The 23,734-nt window shown below is 43.9% G+C and overlaps 1 protein-coding gene across 1 annotated transcript in view; it reads left to right on the plus strand.

Annotated features, from left to right (window-relative positions):
- The window catches only part of LOC129695903 (arrestin domain-containing protein 3-like), a 42,472-nt gene extending 34,682 nt beyond the window's left edge, over nt 1-7,790 (plus strand). Inside the window, exon 7 of the mRNA XM_055633350.1 lies at nt 3,350-7,790. Coding sequence (XP_055489325.1) covers nt 3,350-3,399 — 50 coding nt within the window. The 3' untranslated portion in view covers nt 3,400-7,790. The remainder of the gene's footprint in view (nt 1-3,349) is intronic.
- Nucleotides 7,791-23,734: the final 15,944 nt, after the last annotated feature.

Consider the following 23,734-nt stretch of genomic DNA (forward strand, 5'->3'; position numbering starts at 1 on the left):
GTCCAGATGGCTTGCAGGATTAGCAACCTATAGCTAAAGGCAGCAATGTCAGCCTCACATTTAGTTGTTCCATAGAGAACCGTCCACAGTTGTTCATTTACACGTGTAGAAATGAAACAATGCATTGTGACTCTGCATGTATTACCATCGAGTAGGCAACTAATGCCATCTTGATCCAATTTGTTTCAAGTCCAAATATTGCCCAGTTCTCAGAAACGGTATTCTGTCTGTTGCTTGCCAAGTGTATTGGTGGGAAAAACTCGGAGTTTATCACCATTTTCTAAAGCTGATGGATGTTCACCAGAGTAACAATTTTGAGCATTTACATTTTAGGGTTGAAACCAGGCTTGGTGGGCCTACGATTGGTACTTTTCTGTGGATTATGTAAGGTTTGTGGAGAGGAGGACTTCACTTTTTTTAGAGAAAACAAATTGTTAACAAATACACAGTATATACGTATGCATTTTCTTCAGTTCACATTCTATTGTTCCAGAAGTTCACTTTAAAAACCTTAGATTCCTTATGGCATGCTAGGAGGCCTGATTAAGCCAAAAAAATGCAGTGCCCTGCCCTGTTTAGTATTAGTTGTGTTAAAATACTCTCTCGTTGCAGATTAGGCTAAAGCATTTGTACTGATCTCCTGGAGTTCCCAAGCACTTATGCTGAGAAATCTACTCGCACGCCTTGGGGCCTGTCCTAATTCAGTTTCCAGGAACACATTTGTTTGATTATAAGTCAAGTCAAGACAAGTTTATTCGTCACATACACGTAAGAGATGTGCAGTGAAATGAAAAGTGGCAATGCTCGCGGACTTTGTGCAAAAAGACAAACAAACTGCAAACAGAATGGAACAGAATCACATATTCTTTTACATATTAAATATTGTGGGCAGAAGTAAAAAGGGGGAAAAAAGCAGTGGAGTGGTAGAGTAATGTTAGTCCCTGGTGAGATAGGCGTTTACAGTCCCTAATGGCCTCTGGGAAGAAACTCCTTCTCATCCTCTCAGTTCTCACAGCATGGCAACGGAGGCGTTTGCCTGAACTTAGCAGCTGGAACAGTCCATTGCAGGGGTGGAAGGGGTCTCCCATGATCTTATTGGCTCTGGGGTTGCACCTCCTGATGTATAGTTCCTGCAGGGGGGCGAGTGAAGTTCCCATAGTGTGTTCATCCGAACGCACTACTCTCTTCAGAACCTTCTTGTCCTGGGCAGAGCAATTCCCAAACCATATTGTGATATTTCCTGACAAGATGCTTTCCACAGCCGCTGAGTAGAAGCACTGGAGGATCCTCGGAGACACTCTGAATTTCCTCAATTGCCTGAGGTGGTAAAGGCGCTGCCTTGCCTTACTCACGAGTGCTGCGGCGTGTGATGTCCATGGCATATCCTCAGAGATGTGGACACCCAGATATTTGAAACAGCTCACCCTATCCACAGTATCCCCATTTATCCTCAATGGAGTGTACATCCTCGGATGATGTGCCCTCCTAAAGTCCACGATCAGCTCCTTAGTTTTTTTGATGTTCAAGAGGAGGCTGGTAAGGTTAAAACAGTGCAGGGTACAGTGCAGTGTAGGTTTCCATAGATGCTGCCTCACCCGCTGAGTTTCTCCAGCATTTTTGTCTACCTAGGGGAAAGTTCAGTGTAGGTTTCAGATCATCTTTTTTTTTAGTGTATTTAAATTATTTTATTTTTGTATTTTGATACATTTATAATGTTTTGCATATCAAATACATCACTGATCATTTTAAAGAGATTAATGCATTTGCTAACGGCCAATTGGTATGAGAGTGTTTTTTCATCATTTGCATGCGTGGGGCTAATTCACCCCCACCCCTTAATACAGTCTGTGTTGGGACATTCTCACAGTCACGCTCATCAGATTGAAGTCGGCTCCACTGAGGAAGATGGTTTTAGGAAAGGGTGAATTTAAAACAGTATTGGGCGGCACAGTGGCATAGTGGTAGACTCGATATGGACAGCACCCGTAGTCGGAATTGAACCCGGGTCTCGGGCGCTGCTCTAAGGCAGCAAGTCAACCGTGGCGCCACTGTGCTGCCCTAAAATGCTTGTGATTTTCTTGAGCATTAAATAGGTATGTTACAAAACCTACCTGAATCGTCGATGAGAATCTGCCCCCAGCCCGTGTGTGTGATTTTGCCGCTGTTTAGAGGGGGCGGGTTTAAAACGCGATTTTTACTAGGCTGTTGCAATCGAAAATGTTCAGCCTAGTAAATCATTAACGGAAAATCGCTGAAAGACCCCGTCGCAAAAGGTATTATTAGTTTTTATGGCCTTGTATAATAGTTATAGTAGTTGAAAAATCACTCTCTAAACCCGCGACCTCTCGCAGCCCCAGAGTTTTATAAAGCAAACAATTAAAGGTATGTACCTTATTTTTACATTAAAAGGCTTCTTAAGAACCCTGTATATAAAGTATTCTATAGCGAGTAGCTCATTTTGGGCTCTTTATATCCCGCAGTATTTTTCTGGGCATTTGAGGGCACAAATCCACTGCAATGTGAACGTTCTAAACCAGCGCGTTCACAGGAACCCACTAGAAAGCTGATTTAAAATAGACTTTAATTTACAGCAATTGAACACTAAATTCCTTCCATTTGGCATATAAATTGATGTAAATGAGATTTAAAAATCATGTTTTATTGTGAATTATTTGTGAATATTATTTGGACACTTAGGCTATTTAAAAATGTTAATCATTTATTAAGAAATGGATAGATGTTTAGATCTAGTAATTGAAGTTTGAAATTAGCTACAATTGGGTAACTAACTAATTATATGCTTTAATTTCAGGTCATCCAAGTAAGATTATTTTATATTTGTTTCAGAATGGTTCAATCTATGATAACTGAAAATTTCATTCAGTTCTCTTAATTTTTAAGAAGGTTATGGGCTTTTGACTGTCCATGATCACAGCATTTTTGTTATGTCCATAGAAAATCAATAGGGAACAGGATGCTAATTTCCGAGTATGAAAATGGCCATAACTTTTTTATTACTTGAGATATGAAAGTGAATTAGGTGTCAAATTAAACTTATTGTTATGCTTTATCTGATGGGATAAATTGTAGACTTGATTTTTTAAATCTCAAAATTTTGTAACATTGCTACATTAAAAGCATTTTTCATTATTTTGATTTACTTATGTCCACTTTAGTAGGTTTAACGCCAATTGCAGGTTCAGCCCTTTGATGGTTCTGCAGTCCTTACTTGAAATGGGGCAGATGGTGTTTGGAGATGGCAAGAAAGGTTGTTTGGAATGTTAGTCCAACTCAAAAAAGACTTCTTTTTTTTTTAAATTGTATAAATGGCTGTTTCTTTTCTTTTCAGTGGAAGCTGGTTTTCAAGCAGGCAACAAGAGTCTTGGCTACTACACATAAAGGGAATAGAAATTCTTCAGAGATACAACAGATTGAAGATTACACAAAGCTTTCAGCGTTGGGTTTGTGATGTCTAGATTGGTTCTTGAGTCATCTGGCCAAATCCAACCTCCTCAAAATATCTTCAATTTAAAGACATACAAAATAGAACAGGATACAATAATCTTAAACCAAAAAACATTGTTATTGTTCTTTTGTTGAATTATATTTCAGAATAAGATCATTATTAATCACTTTAAATTGCCAATAACATATTTACATGAACAGCACCATAGCCAATGCATGTGGGCCGTATTGTTTTGTTAGATATTGGTATTGTTCTCCCTAAATTCAGAGAATTATATTATTAATCTTTTTTTCAATTTTCATGTTGATGCTGTTTGAAGATATATATTTTATCTGTACATGTATGTATATGTTCTGTTAACAATATCATCAGCTGTATATGTATGTATATGTTCTGTTAACACAATATCATCAGTTGAAGTCTCATATCTATGTACATATTTTTTCATTATAATATGCATGTGACCAAGTTGGTGCAGATTTTTCCATAAATTGTACAGCATAGAAACAGACCATTTATTCATCTCGCCTAATTGAACCTCCTTCCATTTTGACTCATCAAAATCTATCAGCAGAACCCTCCATTCCCTTCTCCTTAATGTACTTGTCCGTCTTTTTAAATGTATACATTTTTATCCTAGCCTCTCCTAGTTAACAAGTTCCATATTCCCACCATTCTTTAGGTAAAAAATGTTTATTTTTTGAATTCACTTTTGGATTTCTTATTCATTATCTTACACTGAGAGTCTCTAGATGGGCTCCACTCCCACGGGTGGACACATGTCCTCAGCTTCCACTCCATTAATACCTTGTATCATTTTAAATATTTGTACTAAGTCACATTAGTACATTAGTGGGAACTGTAGGCTGCTTAGTCTGACTTCGGGGTTGGTAAGATTTTAGAGTCTATTATGAACATAGAAACATAGAAAATAGGTGCAGGAGTAGGCCATTCGGCCCTTCGAGCCTGCACCACCGTTCAATATGATCATGGCTGATCATCCAACTCAGTATCCTGTACCTGCCCTCTCTCCATACCCCCTGATCCCTTTAGCCACAAGGGCCACATCCAACTCCCTCTTAAATATAGCCAATGAACTGGTCTCAACTACCTTATGTGGCAGAGAATTCCACAGATTCACCACTCTCTGTGTGAAAAATGTTTTTCTCATCTCGGTCCTAAAGGATTTCCCCTTATCCTTAAACTGTGACCCCTTGTTCTGGACTTCCCCAACATCGGGAACAATCTTCCTGCATCTAGCCTGTCCAACCCCTTAAGAATTTTGTAAGTTTCTATAAGATCCCCCCTCAATCTTCTAAACTCTAGCGAGTACAAGCCAAGTCTATCCAGTCTTTCTTCATATGAAAGTCCTGACATCCCAGGAATCAGTCTGGTGAACCTTCTCTGTACTCCCTCTATGGCAAGAATGTCTTTCCTCAGATTCTTTCTTCAGATAAAGGATGAGGTTACGGAGTACTTAGAAGTTCACGATAAAATAGGCTGGTCAGCATAGCTTTGTGAAGGGGAGGTCTTGCCTGACAAATTTGCTGGGTTTCTTTGAAGAAATAATTAGTAGGACAGACAAAGGAGAGTCAGTGGATGTTGTATACCTAGATTTTCAGAAACTTTTTGATAAGGTGCCACATGGGAGGCTGCTAAGGAAGATGCAAGCCCATGGTATCAATGGGGCAGATACTAGCATGGATAGCAGGCTGGCTGGATGGTAGAAGGTCAAGAGTGGCAATAAAAGGGGCCTTTTCTGGTTAACTACCAGTGACTAGCGGAGTTCCGCTATGCTCGGTGCTGGGGCCGCTGCTCTTCACGATGTATATTAATGATTTGAACGAGAGGATTAAAGGCTTTGTAGCCAAGTTTGCGGATGATACGAAAATAGGTGGAGGAGCAGGTAGTGTGGAGAAAACAGGGAGTCTGCAGAACGACTTGGACAGGTTGGGAGAGTGGGCAGTGAAGTGGCAGATGGAATATAGTGTAGCAAAGTGTGGAGTCATGCACTTTGGTAGTAGGGAGTAAAGGCATAGATGATTTTCTAAATGGGGAGATAATCTAGAAATTGGAGGTGCAAAAGGACTTGGGAGTGCTGGTGCAGGATTCCCAAAATATTAATCTGCAAGTTGAATCGGTAGTAAAGAAAGCAAACTCAATGCTAGTATTTATTTCGAGAGGGCTTATATACAAAAACAGGTATGTAATGCTGAGGCTCTATAAGGTGCTGGCCAGGCTGCATTTGGAATATTGTGAGCAATTTTGGGCACCTTTATACGGATGAGGAAGGGTCGTTCTGGCTCTGGAGAGGGTCCAGAGGAGGTTTACAAGAATGATCCCAGGAATGAGTAGGTTAACCTATGATGAGCGTTTGTTGGCAATGGGCCTGTACTCGCTGGAGTTTAGAAGAATGAGGGGGGACCTCATTGAAATGTACAGAATAGCGAAAGGCTTGGACAGAGTGAATGTGGAGAGGATGTTATCACTAGTGGGAGAGTCCAGGACTAGAGGTCACAGCCTCAGAATTAAAGGGCGTTCTTTTAGGAAGGAGATGAGGAGAAAACTGGAAAGGGTGCAGAGATTTATGAGGATGTTGCCACGACTCGAGGGCCTGAGCTATCGGGAGAGGTTGAGAAATCTAAGACTTTATTCCTTGGAGCACAGGAGGATGAGGGGTGACACGTATAGAGGTGTGCAAAACCATAATAGGGTAGATAGGGTTAATTAGTCTTTTCAACAGAGTAGGGGAGTCAAGAACCAGTGGGCATAGGTTTAAGCTGAGGGGAGAAATAATTATACATCTTTTTCATTACTCTCACGTGACCTATTCATCCCAAAATCTTGGTAATATTCTGTTGTTTAACAGAATATATATGTGTGGAGTCTCCAGGCCTTTTTTTTAATGTTTTGTTTCTTGCATCATCATTTGCCAGTACTATTGGCCACTTAATCATCCTGATCTATTCTCAGCCTTAGGAAATCAGCCTCCATCTCATGTGTAAATCTGGTATACTTCCTACAAAAAAAAATTTTTTTAATTTTTTTTTTAAAGCATTTTATGATCAGTTTGGACTAGATGCTCCCCTACTTTTTCTTCTTTTAATTCTCTCAACTTGAATCCTCGTTTTTAGATTGCATAGCTGATCTTCCGTTGTTGGGTTATTTTGCTTATTGTGTCAGAAAAGAGTTTTTATATGTCATAGGAATTATGTGTTATCACATATTCATGTCTTTCTTTCCATAAGGTCATGTGATAGGTGCAGAATTGGCGCATTCTGCCCATCAAGCCTACTCTGCCATTCAATTGTGACTGATCTATCTATCTCTCCCTCCTAACCCCATTACATTTAGGGTCATTGAAATCCCCAATGATCACTACTGTATTTTTCAGTCCTGGTCTCTAAAAGAGGATTATTTTGGAATTATTACCTCATTATGTGTGAGAGCCTTCTTTACAAATTAGCTTCCTGTATTACACAAATTACAACAGGAACTACTCAGGAAAATGGCTTTCAACAACTGTAATACACTTCAATATGAACATTGAGTTTTTTTTTATTTTAATAAGCTAACGGACAACAACCCCACCTTTTTTCCCCCTCTTCCCTGTGCCCCATGTGGACACACATTTCTCCCGCATTCCCCCCTTCCTCCTGTCCTCTTCCACCCATATCCTTTCCTCTGGCTTCTCGTTTCAATGACTCGTCACCTTATGGCCTTTTGGCTTTTGATCACTGCCCTCAGTCTAGCCATTTGCCAATTACACACCCCTCCCCTGTATGCTCCCATCACTTGCCTGGCTTTGTCAATCTCCCGCCTCTCATCCAGCTTCCTCCCCTATTCTACAATCCGTCTGAATTCCGGTTCATATCCGAAATGTGGCCTCTTCGTGTCCTCCTGATGTGCTGCTTGACCCGCTGAGTTACTACAGCACTTTGTGCCTTTTTGAGCATTATCAAATTGTTCACATACAAGAAGCTTTCTTTAAAGATGCCGTTGCGACTATAATACCACCAGGATATAAAGATAGGAAGGGTGTACAAAGGGTGTTTGCGAAAAAACAGAGGACAACTTGCAAAGGACTGAGAACAAGATTGATCACCTATAAAGACAGGAACAAGCCCCTTTCAACGGTTGCTACAGTGACTTATCTTTTGAGTTTTAGTTATTGTCAAGAGATAAAACCGTATCATCGGTTGAGTACATTTTTTTTAAATTCTTTGGTAGGTGTTTATAATAGTTTCTATGAACTAGTGCTTTGTATTATATTGTTTATATTTTCTTAGTTTTAATAAACTATAAGGACTTTTGCATTGTGCTGCACTATGAGTCTTGACCAAATTTACTCCTTCCTGTTTAGTTCGAGCCAAACTCAGAGACTAAAGAGCCTGTCCCACTTAGGCGACTTTTTAGGCGAGTTCAGGAGACTCTGCACTCGCCTCATGGTGGCCACATGTTCGCTGGTGGGCTCTGGTGAGTCTCCTTCATGGTCGTGAGGAGTTCCCGCATTCTGGTAACTAGTCGCGGCCTCAGTATGGTTGCCGCGAATTTTTCAACAAGTTGAAACATTTTCTGCGACCAAAATTTGGTCGCCATGGAGATAATCGACAATCCTGTAGTCGTAGGTGCAGTTGTAGTGGGGTCGCCATGTACTTGTAGGTAGTTGAAGTAGTTTTAGTTAATCTCCTTTGCTGACCGGGCATTTTTTCATTGGCTCATTGGGGGGGGGGGAAAACGTAAGCACGAGTTTTCAGAACTAAGAAAAACCGACCGGTAATGTTAAATGCCCGCTAAACTCCACAGCTGTATATCTCTTTCTTATTAAAAGTTGTCTGCCTTCTTAAAAGTGTCTCCACTCCTTCTCCCCCTTCTCAACCCCCCCTTGTCCCCACCCCCCTCGCCGCTCTTTTAAAGGACTTACCGTACACTGTGCTGGCCGTCTTAACGTTCCTGTTCACCGCGGTGTGTGTCTGTATAACCTTGGCTTTGCACCGTGAATTTCAGACAGCGCTCCCCCACTTTCCCTGGTCCCCGCCTTTGCGATGTGTTTGTGAGTGTGTGTGTGTTCCATTCTTGACACTCACTGTTCCAGTTCCCAGTTTTTCAGGTGAGTGGCTCGAGCTTGACACTCGCCGGTAGTCCGCTGAAACATCGCCTAAGTGGGACAGGCCCTTGAGTGTAAGGAAGACTTACTGATGAAAGAAGCTCAGTTTCCAAAATGTGATAAAGTGCTCATGCAAAGAAGAATGCACTGCCACCTGCAATTCTCCTGTCTACGCCTCCATGACCAGTATTATATTATAGGGCAACACGGTGACACAAAGATAGGCTGCTGCCTTACCGCACCTGAGACCCGGGTTCGATCACGACTAATGGTACTGTCCATATAGAGTTTGTATGTTATCTCCATGACCTGCATGGGTTTCTTCCAGTTTACTCCCACACTCCAAAGATGTACAGATTTGTAGGCTAATTGGCTTGGTAAAAATGTAAAATGATCCCTACTGTGTACAGGATAGTGTTAGTGAGCAGGGATCATTGGTCGACACAGACTCGATGGGCCAAAGGGCGTTTCTGTGCTTCCTATTGATCCTTAATTGCTCCTTACTCAGTGTCTCATCCACCCACAGTGTCAGTAACTACATCGAAAACACATCAGGTTCTCCATGTACATTGATCACTTCCTTTTATCAAAGTACAGCGGCGTTGAATGTCCTTATCATCAATAAAAACAGGAACAAAGTTTGAACTGCTCAGCATTCCCGCCAATGCATTTTTTCTCCTTTTGTATTGTATTGTATTGTATTCAAATTTATTGTCATTGTCTCAATTAGAGACAACAAAATGAATTTCCCTTTACAGTCAGTATCATAAAAATAAATAAATAATAAATATAAAAACATATTAAAAAAATAAAATAGAATTTAAAAAAAAGCACAAACACAGAAAGTCCACGACACAACATAACACAGTGGCACCAAGGTGAGGAAGGCACCATAGTCCAGCCAGCCTCCCCTCCGATCTTCCCAGATGTTCATCCGTGGTCGGGGCCTTCCGAGCACCCGCAGTCGCCGCCCCGGGTGGCCCGATGTTCAGGCCCTCACGCCGGGCTAGTGGAACGCCGACGCCGATCCCCGACGGTGAACATCCTCCTCCTCAGCGGCCCGGACCTCCTGATCAGCCGCCTCCAGCAGCCGGAGTCTGCAGCTCCTGAGTCCGCAGATCGAGCCGGGCAGAGTCGCAGGACCCCGCGTTGTTGATCAGCGCCGCCCGCGTTGGGAGCTCCGCAAACCACAGCTCCATGATGTCGGAGCAGCAGGTCCAGCACTCCGGGCTCCAGACGGCGACCCCCGGTAAGGCATCGCCAGCCCCGCGATGTTCCAGCGCTGTCCCGCCGCTGCTGGAGCTCTGGTCGATCCCGGCAGGAAAGGCCGCGCCAATCCAGGTAGGCCGCGGGGGGGGGGGGGGGGGGGGGGGGGCGAGGATGCGACTCGAATAATAGTCGCGTCCTCACCAGGAAGTGGCTGAAGGACGGTATCTCCCGCACCGTGCCCTCTTCCCCCACATAAAGACACCAAAAAAATCATAAAAAACACACATCAACATAACTAAAAAAACAAAAAAAACAAAAAGATACCCAGCTGAAGGTGGAGGCTGCTGGCATCAGCGCCACTGGAAGTACAACTACCCATTTCCAGCTTCTGCGGTTTGTATTTGCTTTACAATAGCCACTGGAAGGTACATAGATAGGAAAGGTTTAGAGAGATGGGCCGAACACAGGCAGGTGGGACTAATGTGGATGGGGCATCTTGAATGCCACGGGCAAGTTGGGTTAAATTATTTCCATGCTATAGGACTCTAAGACACTCTCCAAACTATCAGACTATTTCCCCTAATCAGCTGGATGAACAGAATCCCCTGGGCACTATGTCAATGGGAGATGTCCTTGTTCACATCATTGGTAGAACCAGATGGAGCTCATTCAGTCTGAAGCTTTCCCTGACTTAGAAGGAGCGGGACCACTGGCTCAGTTTTAAATGATGGGGGTGAGGATGTGAATGGGTGGTGAAGGTACAGATGGGATATGGGGTAGTGGTGGGAGATGCAGAGCGGGAGGGAGGTGTTTGGAGGGTGAATGGTGGAGTTGTTGTGGATGGTGTTGTCGGCAAGGTAAGTGGAAAGGTGAAGGTGAATGTTAGATATACCCATATGCCCTGGTATATCACCTTTACAAGAAGCATAACAGTAAAGTTCCACATTTTAAAAAGAGGAAAAGAGACCAGATGTTTCCTGTTGTCGCCTTTTGCATTTCATAATTTATTTATTCCCTGAGGCTAGCAGGAAGTTATTTTGATGCTAGTTTTAAATTTCCCCAAACCAAAGCAATTAGACTTGGGCTGACCTCGGTTTATGTAAAGCACCTCTCCACTGTTAGGAAGTGGGCAGGTAGAAAAATAAGAGTTGCTCCAGTCCACTCCAAGCAGCTTCCAACAATAATCTGATGTATTCAAGACTAAGCGGAGGTTGGGCGATCGTTTCGCCGATCACCTCCGCTCAGTACCGCAAGAACCTACCTGAACTCCCGGTGGCTCAGCACTTCAACGCCCCCTCCCATTCCCCGTCCGACCTCTCTGTCCTGGGTCTCTTCCATGGCCAGAGCGAGCAACACTGGAAATTGGAGGAACAGCTCCTCATATTCCGCTTGGGGAGTCTGCATCCTGCGGGCATGAACATTGAATTCTCCCAATGTTGTTAGCCCTTGCTGTCTCCTCCCCTTCCTCAGCCCTCGGGCTGTCTCATCCTATCCCTCAGCCCTCGAGCTCCTCCTCCTCCTTTTTCCTTCCTTCTCCCCGCCACCCCCTATCAGTCTGAAGAAGGGTTTCGGCCCAAAACATTGCCTATTTCCTTCGCTCCATAGATGCTGCTGCACCCGCTGAGTTTCTCCAGCATTTTGTGTACCTAAGAATAATCTGATGTTGTGTTTCCACATGGTACGGCCATTATTACAAAGGCAACACACCTCAAAAGGGAGATTTTTTTTAATTTACTGTGAGAGAGTGAAAATGGGTGGGGGAGGGATTGTGAAGAAGAGTTCAGAGTTCAGAGAGGGTATCAAGAGGGTTGATTGGGCAAATAATCAGGGAGGGACCACTTTGCCCATTTTATTTTGTACGTTCATTAATCAGAAAGTTAAAGAATTATCTGGAGGATTGAAAGTATTCAATTCAAATTTCAATTTCAATGAGCGTTAATTATCCGTTAGGAACTTCATTTGTGCAGATCATCAGTGCGTGTACAGTTCCCATACCCAGCAACACAACACAATATACCACACACATCACATACCAGCAGTCCAACAGTGGTCAGAAGGTAAAATTTGCAAAGCACAATACATGAAGAATTCGCAAAAAAAACATTAAAAGAATGTTAAAAATGTATATATGAATAAATAAATGAATAAATAAATAGATCAACTATTCATGAGTCTAATGGATGCAGGCACGAAACTCGACAACTCTCTTAGTCCTGAATGTGAGTGCCCTGTATCTCTGGCCTGAGGGTAGAAGACAGTATTGGCTGTGCAGTGAGTGAGTGGTGTCTGAGGCTATTTACTTCAGAGTCACGTGAGTGAGTATGTGAAGACCCCGCCAGCACGCGTACGTTACATTGCGTCTCACGCAGTGCAACAGCGACGGGCGGAGGTGGACCACTCCCGCGGGAAAAATTCAAACGGACCTACACAGGTAAGGAAAAACTGAAGTTGTATTCTTCCCCTTGCTGTGCTTTATGTTACAGCACGTTGGACAAGGGGAAGAAAAAACGGACCTGGACCGCAGGCCGCGGGGAACCAGGCAGTTCCCGGCAGCCGACAGCCACGAGCTACCAGTGGCTCCAGGAGCGCAGGCCGCGGGGAACCAGATAGGTCCCGGCAGCCGACACCACGGACGCCCAGCGGTTCCAGGACCGCAGGCTGCAGTGGGAACCAGGTAGGTCCCGGCAGCCCACAGCCATATGCAAACAGCGGTTCCAGGACGACCGGCGCTGGCTGAGTCCAGCACCATGAGCTGTATACCTGGAAACGACACAACGGGCTGCAGGCAGGCAGGAGTCGGTACGGCCGATAAACTGAGGGAGTCCAGCCAGAAGGACACACTGCCTAAGGGCAGTGAAAGTGACCGTTGGCGTGGTTACTAAGGTCCACTTACCGACTCCAAGCTGAATCCAGCGCCATGAGTCGTACAACTCAAAGCAGCGTAGCAGGCTGGAGGCAAAGCCCAGCAGGATTCAGCCCGGCTGATCATACTCATCTGAGACCGGCCGAAGAGGCGCGCTGCCCGAGTGCAGCAGAGGTCCGCTCGTGACTTGCTCCGGGAGATGGAGCTCGCACTCCCACAACAGCATCTTATCGAGGGCTGTAAAACAATGCATCTCCCTCGATAGAGGAATGCGCTGTGGACCAGGGCTGGGCTGGTCCGGAAGAAGGGGACGTGGCTGAAGAAAACGGCAGTGTGCAGCGGGTGCAGAATCCCAAGGAGCTACTGGGAGTGATCACCAAAATTACGGATCAACGAAAAGTACCATTACAGACCAGGCTGGCGGCCAGCATCGACTACCTGTACTTCCATCTTCTCCAGGAACAGGCAACAAAATTACGCAGAAGTATAGGCCTCCTGTGAACTTTACTTTGTTTAAAAATGCCTGCAACAAACAATGCGATCTGGGGTACAGTGGGACTGGCACAAAAACCCACAAGGTCAAACTACAGAAGATTTCAAAACTTCTGACAGTGGGCATATCATTGGTTACTCGCCCAGACAATGGTACAGAGAAAAGCTCAATGAAGAGATTAAAGCCGTCAGGCTCATAACAGCGTCATCAGCAGCGGCAGCACCCCTATGCATCCACCAGCAGATATCAACACCAGGACGCTGGTGAAACATGAGGGCCGCGCAGCACCACGAAGGTCCTTTTAGGCCAAGGCCCAGAGCGACCCTCATGGAAAATGTGCCAACCCCGCACTCCGGCGCCTCTTCCGCAGAAGAGGCAGAAATTGAAGAAAGGGACGTACCACCGGCAACCAGGTAAGTAGGTGGATCTGGTTCCTTCCAGAACACAAAGGTGTACAACCTGTACTAACAGGGGGAATATTACACTTGTTTTGGGAGACATGGAGGGATCATTGTCGATACCTAAAATTTAAACTGGATGTGGCAACTATGCAGGACATAGCGTTGCCTAATGGGCTAACTTCAGCCTCATGACTTTTCACCAAGATATTAAAACGGGCCTTGGCAATATTTGAAACAAAAACATATTGTTATGGCATATCTTGATGATATATGAATGGATGAATGAATGAATGCATGAATGAATGAATGAATGAATGAATGTATGAATGCATGAATGATTGAATGAATGAATAAATGAATGTATGATGAATGAATGAATGAATGATTGAATGATTGAATGAATTAATGCATGATTGAATGAATGAATGAATACGTTTATTTTCATTGCACAATACTGTCCAACAAAATTCCATTGCATCTCCTTCGGTTAAAAAAAATACAAACACGACAACCATGAACACATATGTACACTTATTAATAAAATAATAAATAGGTATTTTAAAAGAATTTGAAAGAATTTAAAAGAATTTCGCGGCATTTCTTGGAATTTCATTTTGCTTCCCCAGCGTTCTCTGGTGGAATTTAGCTCTTTTATCGCACGTGGGTAGAAACTATGTTTTAGTCTACCTTCAGAGCCTTCAGAGTCCTGAATCGCCTCCCAGAGGGTAGCAGAGTGAAAAAGTGGTTGGCAGGGTGGGATGTGTCCTGCTTGATATTTGTTTGTGCCTATATATCATTTGTGGGGAAAAAACCCTGGATCTAGCTAAATCTGCAGTTTTAGCTACCAAACATAGGGTGAAACTCTGGGGTCATCTCCATCCAGATAAATCTAAGTCGACGGCATCCACAACTGGACTTTCTGGGATTTACAATTAACGTTATCCATATGTCTGTAACATTGCCAAAGAGTAAAGCAGACTTGGATAAACCTACAAAATAATTAATTACTAAAAACACTGGTGTTGGGTGTGTTTTATGGGCTAAAAGCCTACTGCTAACAATGCACCATCTGCATGTCCGCCTACGAATTGATAATATCACAGTGGTGGCATATATTAATCATATGGAAGAAAAGATCGATACTCATGTGTCAATCTGGCCAATATATTTGGCTACGGTGTGTTAACATACATATTTGGCTATCAGCAAACTTACCTACCAGGTAAGCTCAATACTGAGCCACACACCAGGTCATGAAAATTCAATGACAGCATCGAATGGCTGTTGGACCACAAAAAAGTTGCTGATATTACCAAAAGAGGGACACCAGATATCGATCCATTTGCATCTAGACCCAATCGCCAGTTACCAACATATGTCGCTTGTGAACCACACTTGGGGCAGCAGCAATGAACGTTACTCACTTAATGCGGAACAATTGTTTACAATGTTTTTCCCTCCTGCCTCATCAATCGGATCCTAAGCAAAAACACATATGGACTCAACATCAAGTGTCTTGAAAGTACCTGATTGGCCTACACAGCCATGGATCCCTGTGTTCTCGGACATAGTCTCTGAACCATAGTCCACCATGCTAGATCCGGGCTGGCGGACAGGACCATGAGCATGATCACGGCAGCCTATCAAGAACCAACAAGGACTGGTGTAGCGTATAATACAGCGACAACCACCAACGTCCTGGGAATTCCCCGGATGCCGTGGACTTAGATTTATCTGGATGGAGATGACCCCAGAGTTTCACCCTATGTTTGGTAGCTAAAACTGCTGATTTAGCCAGATCCAGGGTTTTTTCCCCACAAATGATATATATAGGGCCCGATGCTTGCACCGGGCCACAAATATCAAGCAGGACACATCCCACCCTGCCAACCACCTTTTCACTTTGCTACCCTCTGGGAGGCGATTCAGGACTCTGAAGGCTCGCACCGGTAGACTAAAAAGGCAAGGCAGCGCCTTTAGCACCTCAGGCAATTGAGGAAATTCAGGGTGTCTCCGAGGATCCTCCAGTGCTTCTACGCAGCGGCGGTGGAAAGCATCTTGTCCGGGAACATTACCATTTGGTTTGGGAATTGCTCTGCCAAGGACAAGAAGGCTCTGCAGAGAGTAGTGCGTTCGGCCGAACGCACTATGGGAACTTCACTCACCCCCCTGCAGGAACTATACAACAGGAGGTGCAACTCCAGAGCAAACAAAATCATGGGAGACCCCTTGCACCCCTGCAACGGACTGTTCCAGCTGCTACGGTCAGGCAAACGCCTCCATTGCCATGCGGTGAGAACGGAGAGGTTGAGAAGGAGTTTCTTCCCAGAGGCCATTCGGACTGTAAACGCCTATCTCACCAGGGACTAACTCTACAGTACGTTTTTCCTTCCACTATTTATTATGAAAAAGAATATGTGTGTTATGATTGTGTTTATAATTTGTTTTGTGTTGTTTGTCTTTTGCACAAAAGTCCGCGAGCATTGCCACTTTCATTTCACTGCACATCTCGTATGTGTATGTGACAAATAAACTTGACTTGACTTGACTTGACTTGACTTCATGTAGATGGAGGACTGAGCTGCAGTACTATAATTATGCAGGAGTGCCCTGTCAGCTTGCTGGTGGCAGGCGCCACGACAACTCTCCATGGGTTCCCACCCTCTAGTTGTCAAACTTATGAGGATTATTTTCAACACCAACACTAGAGGGAAGTACACCCAGATATGGGACGTCAGTGTTGTACTAACATTGCTAGGGGTACTAGCAATGTCCCTGTCCCGGGGGGGTGGGAACTGACAGTTAAAAACAGTATGCTGATAGTACTGGTCTCAGCTCTAGGGGTCCAGTTTCTACATAAACTGAGACTGGGATATATGATGGCATCTCCAGAAAAGATAGCTTTGCATATTAGAGCTTGTTCTTCTTCTTGCGTATGGCGTGCACAGCCTAAAGTTGTAGGACAACTTGTTCTATTTGATCTTATTTGACTGTGCACGCCGGGTTGATTGCATTAGTCAAAACAGGGCGGACCACGTAAAGGTTGCAATCTTCCACCCCTAGAGCTTGTTAAACAAGAAAGAACATGATCATCAGGACAAAATTTGGAATTCCAGATATACCCAACTGACACCCGACTATGTGTAATGACACACCTTCTATTATACCTTAAAACTACTAAAACATTAAGAGGAAGTACATTTTTCTCTTACTCTCTTACTCAACTCATCAAAAACAAAAGAACTCATCATCGACCCAAGACGCCAGCCATCCCGCAAAACTCCTGTGCTCATTAAAGGTGAATCCATCTCCATCACTGACACATTCACACTCCTTGGAACCCACATCAGCAACAACCTCAAATGGAGGACAAACGCAGACCACATCTATGGAAAAGCCCAGCAAAGACTTTTCCATCTCCGTCAGCCCAGGAAGTTCAGAGCAAGGTCTCATCTCATGCTCCGCTTCTATACAGCCATCATCTAAAGCATCCTCACTTCATCCATCACAGTCTGGTTCGGCAGTCTCGACTCACTCTCCCGGAAGAAATTACAGCGCATCATCAACAGAGCATCTAAAATTATTGGCTTACCCCTACCATCCCTTGAATCACTTTACCACAAACGGACATTACACAGAGCCCGCAAGATCATCTCTGATCCTACTCACCCTGCACACTATGCCTTTCAGCTACTGCCCTCTGGGAGGCGCGACAGGACAATTGCCTCCAAAACAAACCGCTTTAAAAACAGTTTCATTCCCACTGCAATTAACATTTTAAACTCTGTACGGTGAGGAATAAGAATAAGCATGGCCCTTATGTATTATGTAATGCGTCTGTTTGTATGTATATCTATGCTATATGTTTAATGTTTGATGAAATGTTGGAACCTGTACCGAGCTGTACTGATAACAAATTCCACCAGCCTGGCTGTGTGGTCATTAAAATACAATAATAATGATTAGCACTATGGGCAGCCATAAGCAGCCTAACGGCCGGGTATCAGCACTAACCATCGCTAGATGGCTCAGACAGGCTTGGGAGCTGCTGGGGTGGATACTGACATCTTAAGTTTCTATCCACAAGGGCAACAGCAACACCGGCAGCTAGAGACAAGGAAGTGCCTATGGACCATATCCTGGCCGCAGCAGGATGGTCAAGAGAAAGACCTTCCAATTCTTTATAATAAGCCAATAACCAAACCTGCGGTATTGCAGAATCAAGTTTGAATTCTGCAATATATTTAGCCCGAGGGAGGATTATTTTGTTAAAATAAATTGTTATTGCATGAATTGGATGCATGTCTGAATACAATAACATACTTCCTCCCTTGAATGACTTTGGCAGTGAGTGAAGCATGGACTGTTCCACGGCTTGAAATCACAGCTTTAAAATCTTCACGTAGTCACTCACGTGACACTGAAGTAAAATAGTAAGATTAAACGAGAACTTACCAGTTTGAAGTTTGATCTTTATTTTATGAGGAGTTACGATGAGGGTTTTTGTGCCCTCCGCTCCCGCCCTCAATTACAAAGGTCAACTGGTATCTTAGTTCTCCTTGTCTTTACTATGTTTACTTCAATTACTATTTTCTGTGATTCCACACCGCTGCTTTGAAGAATGTCGCGCACGCGTGCTGGCGGGGTCTTCACGTAATCCCTCATCGTAACTCCTCATAAAATAAAGATCAAACTTCAAACTGGTAAGTTCTCATTTAATCTTATTATTTGTGTTCCTATTAGTTTAGTCCTTCTATTGTAAATACTGATCAGTGGTTCCTGCTCCACTCCCATTATTTTACTGCTCATTGATATGATTTTGTTTAGTGGGTTGCCATGGATGTTGGATAGTGACCCAAACCAGGCTGACATATTGAAGGTTATTACTGATTCAATAACACATTTGTTAAAAGCTGTCAGGGCTGACTGGTGAACCTGAAGTCTGCAGAGTTTGCTCAGGAAAAAGAGGCGCTGCTGAAACTTGACTAACAGAGTAGGGGTGATGGAAGGACCTTTACGGAAGTCAACAACCATCTCCTTTGTTTTGGAGGTATTGAGGTCAAGGAAGTTCCGCCTACACCACTCTGAAAAAATGTCCATCTCAGACTGTAACTGTTCCTGTGATTTTCTTCCCAGAGGCCATTCGGCCTATCTCACCAGGGACTAACTCTACTGAACGCTTTTCCTTCCATTATTTTATTATGTAAAGGTAAAGCAGCTATACTCTCTAGAATTTAGGAGATTGAGAGGGGATCTTATAGAAACTTACAAAATTCTTAAGGGGTTGGACAGGCTAGATGCAGGAAGATTGTCCCCGATGTTGGGGAAGTCCAGGACAAGGGGTCACAGCTTAAGGATAAGGGGGAAATCCTTTAAAACCGAGATGAGAAGAACTTTTTTCACACAGAGAGTGGTGAATCTCTGGAACTCTCTGCCACAGAGGGTAGTTGAGGCCAGTTCATTGGCTATATTTAAGAGGGAGTTAGATGTGGCCCTTGTGGCTAAGGGAATCAGGGGGTATGGAGAGAAGGCAGGTGCGGGATACTGAGTTGGATGATCAGCCATGATCATATTGAATGGCGGTGCAGGCTCGAAGGGCCGAATGGCCTACTCCTGCACCTAATTTCTATGTTCTATGTTTCTATGTGTGTTATGATTGTGTTTATAGTTTGTTTGGTTGTTTGTCTTTTTGCACAAAAGTCCGCGAGCATTGCCACTTTCGTTTCACTGCACATCTCGTATGTGTATGTGACAAATAAACTTGACTTGACTTGATTTGGTGGTGTCCATGATCACAAAGTGGCATCAGAGTATTTAATGTATGTTATACCTGGGTTATTAACAATAAATTTAACAATAGGGTTTGATCTTTTTTTTTTTAAACTGAGCATGTCTCTGGCCTTGTGCCTCTTCCTAAATAGAAGGGTTCTCATGCAACATTAAAATCAGGTGATCAGGCAAAAACAACACAATTATGTAATTAGAAAATCAGGTCTGACCAATCTATTCCATTTCTTTGCAGAAGTAACATAAGATGCTGTGGATAACCGGAACCAGTTGGTGTACTAAAATTTCCATATGGCAATCAAGATTCTGCATCAAAATATATTGTGGGAAATAGAAGTTCTTGGCATGGGAGGCAACATATAGGTGTAGAAAAAGGTGACTGTTTAACAGCAAATAAAGCAAATGTGTAATAGGTCTTCACCTGGTTGGCAAATTGTAATGAAAGGTGCGCCACAGGGATTGGTTTCTGGGACCACAACATTTTACAATTTAAAATGAATCTTAGATGAGGATACCAAAGATATAATTGATAAATTTGCAAATGACTCAACAACAAGTGGGAAAGTAAGTTGTGAATGAGATAGAGGGATATAGATGGGCTTAGTAATAGCCAAAGAACTGGCAAAGAACTGGCTTCGAGATGCTGGTCCTGGCACACCTCAAAGGCTGCCTACCCCCCACATTGGATCCCTATCAGTTTGCCTACCGCAAGAACAGGAGTATGGAGGATGCCATCTCAACGGCACTTCACTCCGCCCTCTCCCACCTCGACAACAGAGACACTTACGTAAGAATGCTGTTCATCGATTACAGCTCAGCATTCAACACCATTATACCCTCTAAGCTGATCACCAAACTCGGTAACCTGGGCATCGAACCCTTTCCTCTGCAACTGGATACTGGACTTTCTAACCAACAGACCCCAGTTTGTTAGGTTAGACAAGCACACCTCTTCAACCCTCACCCTGAACACCGGCGTTCCACAGGGCTGTGTGCTGAGCCCCCTCCTCTACTCCCTCTTCACCTATGACTGCACACCTGTACATGGTACTAACACCATCATCAAGTATGCAGATGATACAACGGTGATTGGCCTCATCAGCAACAACGATGAGTCGGCCTACAGGGAGGAGGTCCAGCTCCTAGCAGCATGGCGCGCTGACAACAACCTGGCCCTTAACTCCAAGAAGACCAAGGAGCTCATTGTAGACTTCAGGAAGTCTAGGGGCGGCACGCACATCCCCATCCACATTAACAGGACGGAGGTGGAACGTGTTTCCAGCTTCAGGTTCCTGGGGGTCAACATCTCTGATGACCTCTCTTGGACCCACAATACCTCAACTCTGGTCAAGAAGGCTCACCAGCGTCTCTTCTTCCTGAGGAGACTGAAGAAGGTCCATCTGTCTCCTCTGGTGAACTGCTACCGCTGCACCATCGAGAGCATCCTTACCAACTGTATCACAGTATGGTGTGGCAACTGCTCTGTCTCCGACCGGAAAGCACTGCAGAGGGTGGTGAAAATTGCCCAACGCATCACCGGTTCCTCGCTCCCCTCCATTGAGTCTGTCCAAAGCAAGCGTTGTCTGCGAAGGGCGCTCAGCATCGCCAAGGACTGCTTTCACCCCAACCATGGACTGTTTACACTCCTACCATCCGGGAGGCGCTACAGGTCTCTCCGTTGCCGGACCAGCAGGTCCAGGAACAGCTTCTTCCCGGCGGCTGTCACACTACTCAACAATGTACCTCGGTGACTGCCAATCACCCCCCCCCCCCCCCCGGACACTCCTCCCACAGGAAAAACACTATGACTGTATGCATGTAAATAGATTTATTGATTGAAATCATGTTCTATGTCGCTCTTCCAGGAAGATGCTAACTGCATTTCGTTGTCTCTGTACTGTACACTGACACTGACAATTAAAGTTGAATCTGAATCTGAATCTGAAATAGACTAATATGGTAAAATATGCAAACGTCCACTTGGACAAGGAACAAGAAAAAGAAGGAATTTATTTATCTTACTCAAGTTTGCAGAGTTCTGAACTGGAGCGTACTCTGGGTGCTTTAGTGCTCAATTTACAAAACTGAGGTTATATAACAACTTACTGTGAAAGCTAACAGACTTATTATTTATTACCATGGGAAACGAAGGGAAATCATGCTTTATGTACACAGTCATTGGTGAAGCCACATCTAAACTTCTTGGCATGGTATTGGGTGTATGTTAGCGTGTTGCAAGCACCATAGACAAAGGTTAGACTACACAGGCAGGTTGTCTTATGAGGAGACATTGGACAGTCTAGGCTAGTATCTACTGAGTTTACAGTAAAGGAATACTTGATTGAAACATATAAGATCCTGAAGGATCTTGACAGAGTGGATATGTCTCATCTCTAAGGAAAATCTAAGACTACAATTCAGTGTTTAAAAATAAGGCAGAAATTAGGTGATTTTTATTTCTTTCAGGGGATTTTGGAATACACTTTTCTAGCATTTTAAGCACAGTCTGAAGGGGGAGGTAGATTTGTGAGAAGCAAGCTTCCGCAGGCAAACAAGAATGCACAGATGAGGATTGTCATGATCTTACTAAATGGCAGAGAAGGCTTGAGAGGGCAAGTGGCCTTCTCCACCTATTACTTGGAATATTTAAATATGAAATGGGGGGAGCCAGAATAGTAGCAACATTGGTCATTATCCACAGTCCCACTGCCTAGATAGTCCACAACGACTGGGGGCAGGCTGAAGTTTTATAACTTGGCCTTTTATTTGGTAATTGGGACAACAGGCAATTTCATAATGGGTGGAGGACATGTGCTAAGGTTGAAATGTTTTAATTAAGGCCAGCACACATGTGTAGGCAGCAGTATGAATTAAATTGACATCGTTTCCAGCTCATTAGATAAGGGAAACTGGCGATATTCTCAACTAAATACTAAAAGCATGACATAGAAAATTAGGAAATTAGGTGCAGGAGTAGGCCATTCGGCCCTTCGAGCCTGCACCACCATTCAATATGATCATGGCATGACAGACAGCAATTTTCTCCTCAAGGCTGCTTAATGAGACTCGCTCATAAATAAAGAACAATAAAAATAATGCAGAAAATAATGTTCATATATGTAATATTCCTTGGTTTACGGTTTATTTTATGCTTACACCCTACTTCCTTGTCCTAGATGGAGCATGTTCCTGTTTGGCAGCTCACGTTAAATTCATCTTGAAATTAACACGTGGTTTCTTTGTTCTCTCTTTGTCCAGGAAATGGTGGTTTCAGTGTAATCCCTGTCTCTACCCCTTTGAGTGTTTGGTTAACAAATCCAAGCAACAAAGAAATAGGTGCCAAATGCAGAACTTTGCTTGTTTTAAAAGCAGCTCTTGCCAAATGGCATTAACCAGTGATAGAGTGACACGATGATATAGCAGTTGGTTTTGTTGCCTCATAGCTGTGAAAGGACTGGGATTGATCCTGATCTTAGGTGCCGTCTCCATGGAATTCAGTGACCTCAGTGACCTTGTACACCAGTCACTGAAAGTTGGCTTACAGGTACAGCAGGTAGTGAAGAAAGCTAATGGAATGTTGGCCTTCATAACAAGACGATTTCAGTATAGGAGTAAAGAGGTTCTTCTGCAGTTGTATAGGACTCTGGTGAGACCACATCTGGAGTATTGTGTACAGATTTGGTCTCCTAATTTGAGGAAGGACATCCTTGTGATTGAGGCAGTGCAGCGTAGGTTCAAGAGGTTGATCCCTGGGATGGCGGGACTGTCATATGAGGAAAGGTTGAAAAGACTAGGCTTGTATTCATTGGAGTTTGGAAGGATGAGGGGGCGATCTTATAGAAATAGAAACATATAAAATTATAAAAGGACTGGACAAGCTAGATGCAGGAAAAATGTTCCCAAAGTTGGGCGAGTCCAGAACCAGGGGCCACAGCCTCAGAATAAACGGGAGGTCATTTAACACTGAGGTGAGAAAAAAACGTTTTCACCCAGAGAGTTGTGAATTTATGGAATTCCCTGCCACAGAGGGCAGTGGAGGCCAAGTCACTGGATGGATTTAAGAGAGAGTTAGATAGAGCTCTAGGGGCTAGTGGAGTCAAGGGATATGAGGAGAAGGCAGGCACGGGTTATTGATTGGGGACGATCAGCCATGATCACAATGAATGGCGGTGTTGGCTTGAAGGGCCGAATGGCCTCCTCCTGCACCTATTTTCTATGTTTCTATGAATTCGCTCATCCTTGCCATTGCCGTGTGGGTTTCTTCTGGGTGAGCTGAATCTCTATGTCATCCCAAAAATGATACTGATGATAGACTCAAAAAGCTGGAGTAACTCAGCAGGACAGGCAGCATCTCTGGAGGGAACAAATGGGTGACGTTTCAGGTCGAGACCCTTCACTAGACTAGTCA

Source organism: Leucoraja erinacea, chromosome 3 (assembly GCF_028641065.1).
Source record: "Leucoraja erinacea ecotype New England chromosome 3, Leri_hhj_1, whole genome shotgun sequence".
NCBI classification, from domain to species: Eukaryota; Metazoa; Chordata; class Chondrichthyes; order Rajiformes; family Rajidae; genus Leucoraja; species Leucoraja erinaceus.